General features: G+C 40.6%; 1 protein-coding gene and 1 pseudogene across 1 annotated transcript in view; one reads left to right on the top strand and one right to left on the bottom strand.

The window, feature by feature from the left end:
- HEXB (hexosaminidase subunit beta) overlaps positions 1-6,024 on the bottom strand; it is a 38,812-nt gene extending 32,788 nt beyond the window's left edge. Inside the window, 1 exon segment of the mRNA XM_042448479.1 lies at positions 5,657-6,024. Within this exon segment, the coding sequence (XP_042304413.1) occupies positions 5,657-5,883 (227 nt within the window). The 5' untranslated portion in view covers positions 5,884-6,024.
- Positions 1-15,942, top strand: part of LOC121920665 — a 1,182,487-nt pseudogene that overhangs the window by 67,582 nt on the left and 1,098,963 nt on the right.

The following is a 15,942-nucleotide window of genomic DNA, read 5'->3' as shown; positions in this document are numbered from 1 at the left end:
ATGCCCTGCAAATCAGGTTTGGAGGGGGGCAGTTATAATTGTGGCATGGGGAGAAGGAGATCCATTCTACCAATGTGTATGTGTGTGTGGGGGTGTGTGTGTGTGTGTTGATTAACCTTTTCATCAAGTCTGGGGGAACTGGGTGTTAGCACACCCTGTGCTGTATTTTGGGGTCCCCATATTTCATATCTCAAATCTGGAGACAGCATGTTTTTGAGAGATCAGTGACCTTCCATAAACACTAGGTCAGGTTCCCAGGAGAAAATGAGCATGTCCTGAGGCTTGTGCACATCCAGGTAAAAATAGGCAATCAAATCTAGATGCACGTGCTTTTTCCTTCCCCCAAGTCATCTAATTTCATCTTGCACACTCAGGAAAAGGGTCTCCTTGCACTCAAAGCAATAAGCCAATGTCCCTGTCTACCCACTATTGTGTTCCCAGCCAAACTAGTCTGGTAATCCATTCATCCTGGGCTTATCTTGATCCAATCACTGACTTTGTCACCCTAAAATTAAAGCCACCAACTAGTCCAGAATCCCATTATCGACAAAGGATAAACAGTCTTTGTTACATTACAAGATAGTCCACTGCTTAGGGCTAGATTTAAGGTATAAATATTGGCCCCAAGAACAGTGTCTCTGCACACTAACACTACACATACAGTTGTCCCAGGCTGAACTCCTTGTATGAAACTGTGCTGCACTCAGCCCTCCCATCTGAGCCACTCCAGCTTTCCGCAGTCTACTCTTTGGACAGGTAATTATCACCCTCTGCAAAGCCCTCAAACTCCACTATCTTGTTTCCAGATTTCCATTATGGTTAGCTCTGAATGTTGTCTCTGTGTGAATTGCCATTGTCTGTGTGCAATCACATTCTTCGTTTTTCTAAATAAAACTCTCTTAGTTCACCCTAACTTGAGGTCCTCCTCAGTTATTACTGGTCTATACAGGTGGAAACAGTCCCTAAAAGCTACTGAACCTCTTGCAAAAGCTCATTTCTCCAGCGATTGGCTGGTGGGGAACTTCCCCACTTTTTTGGGTAATATGGACCTGGAGAGGTTATTTAGTTATCTATACTTAACTAAGTAGCTGATACACAGTTCTGGTCACTATTATTAGCATCATTAAACTTTATTTATATTCTGCCTTTTTCCCCAAGATAGTGCAATGCAACAGTAATATAAGCTTAATCAAAGGTCCTAAACTGATCTAACTGTGTGCTAAACAGGGATCTGAGAACACCACAGACCAGGCAACACTGGAATAGTAGGCTCCACTGACTGTTGTTGTTGTGTGCCTTAAAATAATTAATTTGGAACTTCCTGACAGTAAGGGCTGTTTAACAGTGGAACACACTCCCTCGGAGTGTGGTGGAGTCTCCCTCCTTGGAAGTCTTTAAACAGAGGCTGGATGGCCATCTGTTGGGTATGCCTTGATTGAGAGTTCCTGCATGGCAGGGGGTTGGACTGGATGGTCCTTGTGTCTCTCAACTCTATGATTCTATCATTCTAAGGTGAACTTATCACAGGGTTTCTGGGACTGAGAATGTGTGACTTGCCCAAGATTCCGAGCAAGGAATCGAATCCAGAGCTCCAGTGTCACAGTCCAATGCTCAAACTATTAAACCTCGCAGACTATACAACCCTATTACTGTTTATGACACCAACTTTCCCAACTTTGTGCCCTCCAAATATGTTGGACTACAAGTCCTTTCATCCCCAACCAACAGAACCATTCTGGCTAGAGGGTGATGTGGGACTGCAGATATTTGAGGAACACTGGTTTATTTGATTGCTGACATGGTCAAAGAATGTTGACTTTTAAGATCGTCTCAGCCTATTATGCCAGGATAAATTATTGTGTAATTAACAAGCTCTGAAAACAAGAGGCATTGACTACTTCCTGTTAGTTCCTCAGAGAGTGCTGGAAAGCCTTCAACATAACAAATTAAAATCACCTTATGAAAATGTATCTTTTCTACATTTTCATTCACAACTGAGAACAAACTCTTAAGCTATTGTGACTAGTGCACTGTACAATATGCATGGAGGAAAGTCAGGGAAGACTCTTGTACCTTTTAAAATCCAATAGACAGATGTGGTGAGTCCAAAATTGTCACCATATCATGCCACAGGCATGAGAGAAACTGTTCTTGTTAAACTCATTCACCTACACAACTGCTTCCAATGCTATAGGAGTTCAAACCCCCCTCCTTTACATCTGACCACTCAAAGTTTGAAAACTATTATGCCTGATATGAGATAGTCTACTCTCAACTCTCAGGTTGCCAACTTTCATTTTTTACAAGTGTGTTCAGTGTTCTTTTGCATTCCCCTCCCCCCTGAAATTCAGCACACAAATCCAGCGAAAGGGCATGACCAACCAGCCGCCCGGCCTCCTACTGAGAGGTGCCAAGGAGGCCTGGCCCTCGCCCTCACTGGAAGAAGGCCCTCCTCCTGCCCCACCGCCCTCAGGGGAAGGAAACTCCCCTTCCCTAGTCTCAAATGCTCCTGATGGGTCAAACTACACATCATCTCATCTTACATTCATGGCCATTGAGAGTTATCATCCAATCCAACTGGAGGATACTGGGTGATTTACACAGAGGACAAATATATAAGTGGTAATATGCCATAATAAAAGTGCATGAAGCTTCCATGGACTAGATATGAAGAATGATCCAGATCATTGTCTCCATATCATGTCTGAACACATAAGCATCCACCTAGCAAGAAAGAGACGGTGGTCCAAAACACACTGCAGAAATAATTCAGTTTGAACCGCTTTAACTGCCTGGGCTCAGTGCTAGGGAATCCTGGGAATTGCAGTTTATTGTGGCACCAGAGCTCTCTGCCAGAGAAGACTAAATATGTCACAAAACTACAGTTCCTAGAATTCGCTAGCACTGAGCCAGGCCAGTTAAAACTGTATTATTTCTGTAATGTGTTTTGGACCAGGTTCTATGGTCCAACCCAACAAAGCAATCCTTAATGTCAAATCGTTGACACATTTTAAAAAATGTTTAAAATATCTTACACAAAACACACACAATTAAACACAGGAATTACAAATAACTATAATTACACATTTAAATTTAAAAATTACACATGCCTAATATTATAAAGATCTAGACTCATGATTTACACATATCCATTTAAACACAGTAAAATCACAAACAAACAAACAGCAGGCAAAGACTAATTAAACACTTGGTAGAATTCAAAAGGTATAGCCGTGTTAGTCTGTGGAATCCATATGTAGAGAGATCTTGCAGCCCCTTTGAGACTCACTGAAACAAAGAAGTTGGCACAACATGAACTTTCCTAGACTTAAATCTACTTCCTCAGAATTAAACACTTGATTATTCCCCAGAGGCTGGTAGAAATTTATTTACTTAATATCTATCTTTCTCCAACATGGACCCAAAGGAGCTTACATTAGTTCAACATATATATATAAATATATATAAATGATGCTTGAGAAACAAAGGTATGAATGACAAACTGATCTCTGATAGGAGCTCCATAACTAGGGTGCCACCGCTAAGGAATCCCTGCTATGTATGGAAGCTGGGTGAGCCACAAAACTATGAAGCACCATAAGTAATGATTCCTCTGGAACCACAATGCAAAATTCCATCACAACATTCCTATCAGGTTGTTGTCCAGCATCTGCTTGAATGAAAGAGACTCTTTCACTACCAATGGCAGTCTCTGCCTTGTCATTTCTACCCATTGGTTCTAATCCAGAAAATAAGTCTGTTCCATCTTCTAAGGATGCATCTGTTGTTCTTGTGTTCCTTCAAGTCATTTCTGAATTATGGCAACCCTAAGATGAAACTATCATGGGGTTTTCTTGGCAAGTTTCTTCAGAGGGGGGTTGGCATTGTCTTCCTCTGATGCTGAGAGAGTGTGACTTGTCCAAGGGTCACCCAGTGGGTTTCTATGGCCCAGCCAGCATCCAAACCCTGGTCTCCAGAGTCACCATCCAACATTCAAACTACAACAATATGCTGGTACCCAACACTCTAGAAATACCAGTAATGCTTTTTGACACCACTATAACTACCATGGAAAATCCTACATAATCCTGGGATTTGTAGTTTTTGTGAGGCAGGGATGTAGCCAGGGGGGGGGATCTGGGGGTCCGGACCCCCCCCCTTCCATTAGAAAAATGAATGGTGTGCTGCTGCGCCGCCACACTCAAGCCCCATTATAATGGTGGCACTTAGTCTGGACCCCCCCCCTTCCTAAAATCCTAGCTACGTCCCTGTGTGAGGCACCAGCACTCTTTTGCAGAGAAGGCTCGCAAAACTACAAATTGCAGGAGCCCATAGCACGGAGCTACAGCACTTAAAAGTGGTGTCAAACTGCATTATTTCTACAGTGTAGATGCAGCGCAAGGCTGAGGGATCTTTGACTCTTCTAGAAGCTCTGCTCTACAGCTCCCATCAGACCCACTAGGAAAGGATGATAAGAGTTGTAGTCCAAAACTGAAGCCATGGAAACCAACTGGGGTGACCTTGGCCAAGTCACACTCTCTCAGACCCTCTGAAGAAACCTGTCAAAACAATAACAACAACAACATGAAAGGGTCGCCATAAGTCAGACACGACCTAATGGCAGACAACAACAAAGTCTAAAGTTATCAGAAGGGTAAAATACAACAAATGTTCTATGGGGCATCCCTTAAGATACTATCAGCTGTCTCCTCCTCCTCCCCTCTGAGAGAAAGTGGGGTCCAAAACACACTGCAGAAACAACTGAGTTCGGGGCAGGTTTAACTGCCTTGGCTCAGTGCTATGGAATCCTGGGAATTGTAGTTTGTTGTGGCACCAGAGCTCTCTCTGACAGAAAAGGCTCAATGTCTCACAAGCACTACAGTTCCCAGCGTATATAATAAAATAAAACAAAATATATTATTGTTGTTGTTATTATTATTATTATTATATAATTATATAAAATATATAATAAAACCTATAATATAATTATTTAATAATATATATTATAATCACACACACACATATATATACTAAAATCTATAATATAATTATATAATGTAACATATATATATATATATATATATATATACAGTACTAAAATCTATAATATAATTATATAATGTAACATATATATACTAAAATCTATAATATAATTATCTAATAATAATAATATAATTATATACAATTTGTGTCTAAGTGCACTGTACTGTGGATATTGTATCGTGTCTTGATGTTTATGTGCAATTTTAACAGAAGGAGCGAGGGTTAAGGGAATTAGGGAAATGTTATTATTGTCTGTATATCTGCTTTACTGGACTGTTGTTACCCGCCTAGATTCCAGAAGGAAGAGGCGGGATATAAATATTTTATTATTATTATTATTATTATTATTATTACTTAATTATATAAAATCTATAATATAATTATATAGCAAAATATAAAATGATATATATACAATAATAAAATGTATAATATATATATATATATAAATAATCTACATTTATATAATAATATTATATACAATTTATTTATATAAAATCTATAATATAATTATATAACTATATATATATATACACACAATTATATAATAATAATAATAATAATAATAATAATAATAATAATAATAATAGTCGTAGTAGCTGTCTCTTCCCTTCACCTGCGGAAGGCGTCCTGCAACAAGGAGCACCTGGGGCCCGCGGAGGAGCCCGGGCCGTGGGCGATCTGGAACCGCTTGGGCCCCAGCTGCAGCCGGGAAGGAGAGAGGGAAACCGAGCGGGGCAGCGGCCAGAGGGAGCCGTAAGGGGAGTTTTCCAAGGCTTCCCCCTGGCTCTGCGATATGGTGGCCAAGGAGAGCCACAGCAGCGCCCCGAGATGATGTTCCATGCCGCCCGCCTTCCAACCAGCCGCCCGGCCTCCTACTGAGAGGCGCCAAGGAGGCCCGGCCCTCGCCCTCACTGGAAGAAGGCCCGCCTCCCGCCCTCCCTCAGGGGAAGGACGCTCCCCTTCCTTGGCCTGGCCACTAGGGCTCCATGGTCTTCTTGTTGTGTGCCTTCAAGCCTTACTGCGACCCTGAGGGGAACCCACTACACACAACAAAAACAAGCATTGTGATGGAAGAAGCCCCCAGGAGAGAGGGCCGCCTTCACAATGTCTGTTCTTGCTGCGTGCCTTCAAGAAGTTGTTGTTGTTATAATTATTATTACATACTATCATCATTATTATTACACACATCAAGAACAAGCAATTTGTGAAGTAAGCCCTCAGAAGGAGTCATTTCTTTCCCCTGAGGGCTTCCTTCACAATGTTTGTTCTTGTTGTGTGCCTTCAAGAAGTTATTATTATAATTATTATTGCACACAAAAAGAACAAGCATTGTGAAGGAAGAGTCTCTCTCTCCTATGGGCTTCTTTCACAATGTTTGTTCTTGTTGTCTGCCTTCAAGTATTATTATTGTTGTTGTTGGTACACACATCAAGAATTATTACTACACACAACAAGAACAAGCATTGTGAAGGAAGCCCTCAGGAGAGTCTCTCCCTCATGTGGGCTTCCTTTACAATGTTTACTCTTGTTGTGTGCCTTCAAGTCGTTTCCGACTTATGGCGATCCTAAGGCAAACCCACTTGACTTTGGGCAAGTCACACTTTTTCAGCCTCAAGGGAAGGCAATGTCAAACCTCTGAACAAAGCTTGCCAAGAAAACTCCAGGATAGGGGTTTGTTGCTGTAAGTCAGAAACAACTTGAAAGCACAAAACACAACACACACAGGGCAAACTATTAATGGGATTTCCTGGCAAGATAGTTTGCCACTGCCTTCCTCTGAGGCAGAGAGAGTGTGGCTTCAGAGACTCTCCTGAGTCTGGTTGTTGTGTGCCTTCTAGCCACTAAGTTCCAATTTAGGAGACCCTAAGGCGAACATATGGGGTTTTCTTGGCAAGATTTGTTCAGAGGAGGTTGGCCATTGTCTTCCTCTGAGGCTGAGGGACTGTGACTTGCCCAAGGTCACCCAGTCGGTTTCATGGTTGAATGGGAATCTAACCCAGGTCTCCAGAGTAGTACTATCATGCCATGCTGGCTCTCCCTTCACAGTGACCTCCCCAAATATCTTCCCCTCCTAGCTGGGTTGATGTCTGCAGTCAGGTCATCGAAGGAAAGTAGACACTCAGGAAGAGCTATGACAAAACAGTGCTTGTCCACTGCTCTTTTGGAGCATTGTTTTGCCTTATTTACTGTGACCATTTCTGAGCATCTGTTGGACAACTAGTGGGGCAACCTAATTCTGGTCCCATAGGCAAAAAAATCAAAATATAAGATCAACAGCAACTGTGGCAATAAGTGTCAATCCTCACTTGTGCAACATGCCCTCCCTTCATCTGGTTCCAGGCAGAAGTAACTGCAAGATGCAAAGGAGAAGACCTATTATTCACTATTACTATTATTATTACTATTACACCTATCAGATTTGGTTATTAAAGTGTGCTTTAGCACATATCATGCTTTAGCACAGTAAATAAGGCAAAACAATATGCGCTTTAGCACAATATGCACTTAATCACAGTAAATAAGGCAAACGCGTGCTTTAGCACATATTGATAATCAACTATGATAGGTATAGAGATAATAATAATAATTTATTAAAAGTGTAGGTTGGTTTTCCTGTCCATCGAGGTCTCTCACACAATGTATGATACACAAGCAACATATAAAAACAAAATGAAAGCAAATCATTGTTTAAAAACTTAAAATAATTTAATAGCCACAATCTGAAAATCATGATAATTACTATAAAATAATATTTATGTGTCTTGTTACTACTACTCCTAGGTCTATTTCCCCACACATTTTCTTCTGTTGAGGCTGTTTTCTAAAGCGTTTCTTTTTTTGAGTCCAAAGAGTACTTTGGTTCTTGGGGGAGGGAAATGGAACAAATGTTTTGTGTAATTTTTCCCCTCCTATCTCATCTACTTGGGTGCACTTTCACTTCACAAAACAATAAAAGAGGCCTTTGGCCTTAAAAAGCCTGCAGTCCTGCCAAGATGTCATAGGAAAGCAGGGAGAGGCATGGTCTCCAAGCGTTGTTGCTTGCTTGATTTCTTCTTGGCTTCTCTTCCTTCTATCTATGACACCAGTATTGATCTGTCAAATTATTACAACAACCCTAAAACAAACAATTTTATACAGTATATCATTCAAAACTGGCAGGCAATATATTTATTTTAAGATGGTATATAACAGGTCAGTCAGGTCGGTTGTATCCACTGTTCCACCAGTATGGATATTGCTCACACTGAATGCCACCAGCTCCACATCTCTCTGCATCCACACATCCCAATTAGACCCAGACTTTTGGAGGAATAAAAATGACAAACACATATTTAGTTGGCTGCCCAGTATTTTGGTCAGAAGAGGTGTTCCTCTGGAAAAGAATCTGGGGGGCATGGAAGGGGTAGCATTTCAAAAGAGGAGAAAAGAAACCACGTGAACAAAAGTCTGTTTATGAAGAATTATCTGTTTCCTTATCTGTCAGTCCTTATTTCATCTCACAGTCCTGTTTGAGATTTGTGGTCCAGGAGCTCGGGGCTTCTTACCCAGCCAAGGGTTTCTTCTTCAGTTTCATCCTTTTTCAGTTGCTACACTATACTCCTGGAACTGCCTCCCTGAACACCTGTGGACTATCTCTTCTCTTGCTAGTTTTAAATCTGAATTAAAGACTTCCTTGTTCTCTAAAGCATTTGGGATTATATTATGATATTGATTTATAATGTTGTATTTGATTATATGTATTAGTTATTTTTACAGTTTGTATTTTAACTGCATAACTTGCTTAATTTAGTATACTTTATATTTTATTACTTTTAGATTGCACACCATTGGCAAGTTGTATGCTATCTTGATGATGCCTGTAAAGTGCCATGCAAATTTATGGCACTATATAAACAAATATGAAGAAGAGCAATGATATACAGTAGTAAATAAAATGACTGTGCTATATCATGTCTTCCCTCCAGCTCTGGTCCCCGGGGAGAAGTAACTGCAAGGTGCAAAGGAGGAGATCTATTATTCACTATTCCTCTACATGCTATTGCTAGGAGAGACAGAACAGCAAATGCTGCCTCTGCCCCTAAAGTTATGGTCCAACCAAGTTATTTTGGCCCCTGAGGCAGGAAATGCTTCTGGGCAGTAGTGCCTGCTGTATATGAGTTTATATACAGTCTCTTAGTGGCATTTTTCTGCCACTGAAAAGCTTCAGGTCTTCTAATACTGTGGTAGGCAGTGTCAGTGAGTGTAGTTTACCAGTGGTGTCATTGAGGGAGTGGAGGGGGTGCAGACAACACTGAGTGAAACCTCAGAGGAGGGATGACACCCATTTGAGTCTTCCTCCTTTGGTGCAGGTTAAACATGTGCCCTGCCCAGCAGCTCCATCGTTGGATTTTCTCCCTGGAGAGGAACCCCGGAAACAGAGCAGTAGGAGGGTCAAATGTGCCCCTTCTGTCCCCTCTCTCTTAGAGATATGAAGGCCCAGGGGGAAAAAACTGGAAAAATTTAGAGGGGAAAATGTTTTTCCCCCCATTTCCCCCCTGAAGCCTTTGTTTGTTTCCCCCTGAAGCCTTTGGCCCAGAGTGCCACTTCCGGCACGCGTGCCATAGGTTTGCCATCACGGCCATAGGACTTTGTCTTTCTTTCCTCTTCCTACAGCCTTTTGGGATGCCAGAAAAATTTATCTGGAGAGTTTAATTGGTCTAGTCTGCAAGTTTAAAAATACTCCAGTCAAATAGAATGTGATCCAACCACACGTGATTTGCAGGAGTTTGGGATTGCAGGGTCCTCTCTCACCCAAAAGCTCCTTAGACTTTACTGGAAAATACTTTCCAGTTTTTACCAGAGAATTTGCTGAAATTCACAGGATTGTACATTATCCATCTGTTGCCATCCATCTGCTTTGTGTATATTCAGATGGCTGCACATTTTTGGCAGAGGGAGGGTGAATAGATGCAAATTTGCACAGGAAAGTGAATACAATTAACCATCAATACAAATGTGGGAAAATGTGTGGCAGTTCACATCGTACCCATAATGTCTATTTGTCTGTTTAATTAATTTAATCTTCCCTTCAGTACACAATCAAAGCAACCCTGACAGATGGCCATCCAGCCTCTGTTTAAAGACTTCCAAAGAAGTCTTACAATATGAGTTAAAATGAAGTAGCCAAAACAATATGTAATACAAAAGTTTAAAATGCATTATACAATCAATCCATTTTAAAAACAATTAAAAACATTAAATATATATTAGATATTTTTTAAAAAAACCACACACCACACCTATTGAACATCCTTCTGCCCCAGTTAAAGGGCAGTTCAGTTCCTGCTTGAACTGGTGAATGACTTATCTTTCCCCAAATAAGATGAAAACATTCAAAGGAACAGCCATATTAAAATTTTAAAAAAGCACTCTGCCCTGTGGTTACATACAACATTCAGTAAACAGAAGTTTGTTTGCTTGTCATATCATCCTATGCCCACCTGGAACTTTTGTAATCCAGTTTGAAGATTCCAGGTATGAGCAGACCAGGAATTATTCCACAGTCAGTGTTGAATCTCAGCCGGTAGGTGGCACTCAACTCTTACTAGTTTGGTAGTCTCCAAATAAGTTCAGAGAACCATGAACCATATGAGATTCTGACAGTTTGGTTCAGTGAGTAAAATGCATTTACCTCTCTTCACTTGATTCATATGAATGGTTCCTATGAATGATTTTGAAATACAGTATGTTCCAGGAAATACTGTATTAGTATTACTGGTAAGCCATCACTATGTAAGGATGTGAGAGCTGTACAGTAAGGGAAGCAGACAGAAGAAAAATCAACTCTTTTTAGATGTGGTACTGAAGAGGAGTGCTTAGCATACCATGGACAGTCAACAACACAAAAATGGGTCTGGGAACAGAAAAAGCCAGAGATCTCCAAAATGATTAAATTGAGACTGATATACTTTGGCCATATAATGAGAAGGCAGGGGTCACTGGAAAAAACAATAATGCTAGGAAAGGTAGAAGGCAGAAGAAAGAAGACCACATGGCAGATGGATTGACTCAATCATGGGGGATATGGGCATGGGATTGCAGGAACAATGAAGTGGAAGATAGAGGTTCCAGCAATGAAGTGGAAGATAGGGGTTCTTGGAAGTGTCCCACCCACAGGGTTGCCACAGTTAACAGCAACCAAATACACCAGCAGCCTATGTTATCTCAAAAGCTTGGCAATATTTGTGCCCTTTAGGATGCCCTAAACATTACACTACTCCCTTCCAATTGTCCTCATTGGGCAGTGACAGTGGATTAGATTGTCCCATTTCTGTTGTCCCACTTTTTCAGCTGCTTTTGAAGTTGGACACCAAGTTCTTTTTCCTTTTCCCCTCTGCCCTCAGCTTACTTCAGTTGCCACAAACTGAGTTCCAAGTGTGAGAGTTTGCATTCAATTAGCTTGTGTGTTTTTCCTCATTAATAATTTTTGCCATTTTGACCACACTAATGTTGCTTGACCACATATGTTCCAGTTTTCATCCGTGAAATGCTGGAAAGTCTATTACACTAAAATGGATTTTGAAATTTGTCTTGAGTTACTACAGTGCAACCCAAAGATTGTTGGACTCCAGTGAGGAATGCAAACAGGGTGGGCTGAGAAAAATCTTGTTTTGTACATCAGTCTGATTCAATCCTCCCATCCCTGCTTAAATTCTGAATAGGGAATATGAGTGAAGTGCAGAAGTAGGAATTCCCCTGGTATCTTTGTGCTTTTCTTTTCCACAGAAAAGTGGAAATGGACATTTGGGAGTGTGCAGAACTGGATTATATCAAAGAAGAGTGCGTCTTTGTGCTCATCCATCAGTGAGATCATCTGGCCCAGCGTATTAGTCCTGAGTTGGAAATCTGGTTCCTGGGAGTAACAGATTTCATCACCCCAGTTCTGAGGGATCTATTGTTAGTCCTTTACAATAGAATCTTATCACATGTTGCCTACTCACCAAATAAGTATTACGCATTGCATGGAATTACATCTCCTACAAGGATTCGTGTACTTGTTGCTTTTCCTTTTCTCTCCTCCATTTCCCTGTGTTTAAAATTCAGTTGTTGGTAGTTAATCAGGGCTGCAATCTGGTGGAAAAGGAATGATTTAAAAAACCTTTTCCCAGCATGGTGTAATGGTTTGAGTGATGGACTATGATGCTGTAGACCAGGGTTTGAATTCTTGCTCAGTAATGGAAACCCACTGGTTGCCCTTAGACAAACTGCACTCTGTCAGCCTCAGAAGAAGGCAAAGGCAAAGGCAAAGACCTGAACAAATATTGCCAAAGAAAACCCTGTAATAAGCCTTAGGGTTGTCACAAGTCATAAATGACTTGAAGGCACACAGCAGCAACCTCATTTTGCTTTTTGGCTGAACATTAGATCTCCCTTCAACCCTCAAGCCACTATTTACCTCAATTTCATAACAATACTAAATATTTTTTGATACAGGTAAATGACAGCTTTTGAGGTGGAGAGGTTTTCAACAGAGAAACAGTGCAGGTAGTAGAACCGAGTTTGTGTCACCCAAGATAGTTTTGTTGTTGTAAAAGACTGTTTCATGCATTGGATTAAAAAAAAATACAGATTTCTATTAAATGTAAATCTTATAATTTCAGACTACAAGGGAAAGATTTTCTGACTCCCTTGAACAAAAATGCAGTAGTCCACTCTTATTCGCAGTTTCACTTTCTCTGGTTTAAATTACCTGGTTGAATTTAATCCTATTAAATATTTTCAGACCAGTCAATCACAGTCTGAAAATATTACTGGTATAGATTTCAGTACTATCTGCAGTTTCAGGCATCCCCTGGGGATCTTGGAACATATCCCTTGCAGATAAGGGGGGACTATTTCCAATGAGATGTTAAGCAGAAGGCTATTTATTTATTTACTTATATATATGCCATCTTTCAGCCATGGGACCCAAGGCAGCTAACAGCTTACAAAGGCTGAAAACAAGATTAGCTAAAAACCTGATAATGAAAAAGTTAAAACACAAATAAACAATCATCACATTAAACACAGTTGAAATTTTAAAGGATATTTTTTATTTGTTGTTGTGTGCCTTCAAATTTTTTCCAACGTATTTGATTCGCTCAAGGTCACCCAGTAGGTTTCCATGGCTAAGCAGGGAATTGAACCCTGATCTCCAGAGTCAGAGCTGCACACTCAAACCATTACACTACAGTGGTATACAATCATTTAATATACTCCAGTAAAGTTAAAAATAAAGCACACCCATTCACCTCTTTCCCCCCCCCTCCAAAAAAAAAAAAGCTTCCTTAATATGTAACCAATTAAACATTAAATGTCTGGTTGAATAAAATTGTCTTTACATGCCAGCAAAAGGAAAGTGGAGAGGGGGGCAACCTAGCCTCCCATGGAAGAGAATTTCATATGTTGCAGCCATTGTGAAGGCTTTCTCCTGTGTCCTCATCAGATGGACCTGGAATAATAGCCAGACCAAGAGGAAACCCTGAGGATCTTAACACTCTGGCAAGTTCATATAGGAGATGTGATCTTTCAGGCTAAACTAGAGCTCCTCTCCTCTCTCTTTCACACTACACAGTTATAACACTCCAATACCATTTTAACTACTGTGGCTTCATCCTGTGGGACTGGATTTGCAACTTCATAAAGCATTTAGAATTCTCAGCTACAGAGCTCTAGTACCTCACCAAACTACAAATCTCAGGTTTCCAGCAGTTAAAGGAGGATCAAAATCCTATACTGTAATTGTATACAGTTGGCCTTTGAATCCACAGGGGTTCCATTCCAGACCTCCTACCCCCCACGAATGCCAAAAACCGTGGGACCTGTTGGTTTAATGGTAATGCACTGTGTGTGCAGCCATGGCAGCACAGCTGCCATTGGGATGGCATTGAGGTGAATGGCGTGGGGCCATCCATGGATGCTCAAATCCATGGGTGGCAAGCCTGCGGCTGGGGTCGACGGACTGCACAGTGAAAGAGACACTCTCTGGGGTTGGGTGGGAATTCATTTGGAGGGACCCTTACCTATAGTCTGAAGTGGGACAGCTCAAACTATGACTTCTTTTTATTGTGTCTACCCCACATCAAGGGTAGTTACATATTATGTTGAAGAGTATTTGGGGTCATTAAAGACCACTTAGCTTCTTTCCCTACAAGTTAACCTTCCTCATCTGGTTATGTTTATCAAGCCAAGCCACAGGATGGCTCCCAGTAATGTCAATGAAAGCATCCTAACTTATAAACATTATTATTGCTATTTTTAATTTCCAGGGGAGGTGGCTCATAACATGAAACTATTACACAGCTCATTAACAAATTGGACACAATAGAAAGAATAGGGTGTGTAGCAGTGTACTGATATTTTTCTATTTGCTTTCTCACATTCCAAAGTTGGTGAGATATATATATATATATATATATATATATATATATATATATATTAGTATACTGTACAAGTCTTTACCAAACGTCTGATAGTGCAAGCACAGTTTTACTTAATTAGAATTGGATATGTATGTCCAATTTGAACCTCCAAAAGGTTATGGGTAAGAACTGCATGCTTTCAATGGAATGTCATTCTCAGTTTTCCTGACTCCTTGTCAGAGTTTGGTAAGGTTCTTGTAACTACAAATAGAGTATCATAGCCAGCGTGACAACTGGAGAGCCTCGCCTCATACCTTCTACCTGTGCTGATTTAGAAGGGACAGTCCCAATTAATCCTCTGTCACTCCCTCTTTTCAGTTGCTATTAAAGTATCCCAGTTTCTCTCTCATCACCCTACTTTCCCCCTTTGTCTTCAGCTTACTTCAGTTGTTGCAAACTGATTTCAAAGTGCAAGCGTCATTTGCACTCAATTAGGTGGAGAGGGAGAGAGGAAAGGAGAGGAAGAAGAGGAATCCTACCCTTCCCAGTAGGCCCAGGTAAAAGCAAACTCCGGCAGTTTCTCCTAGCTTGTTTGTTCTTCCTCCTGTATAATTTCTGCTATCTCAACTGTATACATGTTGCTTGGTTACATGTTTTCCACTATTGTTGGTGGTTATGTCACCGCCATATCGCTACATGCTGTTTTTCTGTCTGCAAAATTCTAAAAGGAATAACAATAGTCCTGTTCCAAACTACATTTTTTGGACTAGAATTAATTTTCCCCAGTACTCCAATGCCAGGTTGCCAAACTAACTGGAATTCTAGAAAAGACCTCTGGTGGGCTAGGCAAAACATTCAGTGGAAACGTTTGAAGTCAGTTGCCAGTACTACTTGATATCTTGTTCTTTTTCTTTTTAAAACCTGTCTATGAGAAGTAAAAGGTGTTAAGGAACAAAGACACCAATGGCTTAAAGAACAAAGTAAAGTATAATGAGGAAATTCCATTCTAAGGTAGGAAAGTTACTGAGACAGCTATTCTAATCTAGCTACATCTCTACAATGCTCTCGGAGAAGAATGGAAGTGAGGAGTGGAAAGATCTCTAAAAGTTTCAGTTTAAACCACAAAGGGGTCAAGATAGGTAGACAGAGAAGGAGATCACTGCAGGTCACTCATATTATCTAACCCTATTTGTATTGTCTACTCTGAGGTATTAACTTTTTCAATGTAGAGCGTTGTTGCATCTCCAACATTTACTTCACAGTAAAAGAATATAAAGGAAATGCCAGATAGTCTCTTTGGAAAGGACATTCTGTTGAAAAGGTACCATCCCTGAAAAGGCTTTCTTTCTTGCAGTTACTCATCTCACTTCATTCAACAAACAGCTTCAAATTATTGCTAGAGGTCTAGCAGATATAAGAGCTGATGCTCATCCAAGTACTCTAAGGAGATCTTCAGGTGAATATCACACGTTGCAACTCTTCTCTCCTTAGAAAGATGCTATGGTTGCCATATAAACAG

The sequence above is a fragment of the Sceloporus undulatus genome, chromosome 2 (genome assembly GCF_019175285.1).
Source record: "Sceloporus undulatus isolate JIND9_A2432 ecotype Alabama chromosome 2, SceUnd_v1.1, whole genome shotgun sequence".
Classification (NCBI taxonomy): domain Eukaryota; kingdom Metazoa; phylum Chordata; class Lepidosauria; order Squamata; family Phrynosomatidae; genus Sceloporus; species Sceloporus undulatus.
The sequence above is the reverse complement of the archived record's forward strand: the minus strand, read 5'-3'. Positions and strand labels throughout refer to the sequence as shown.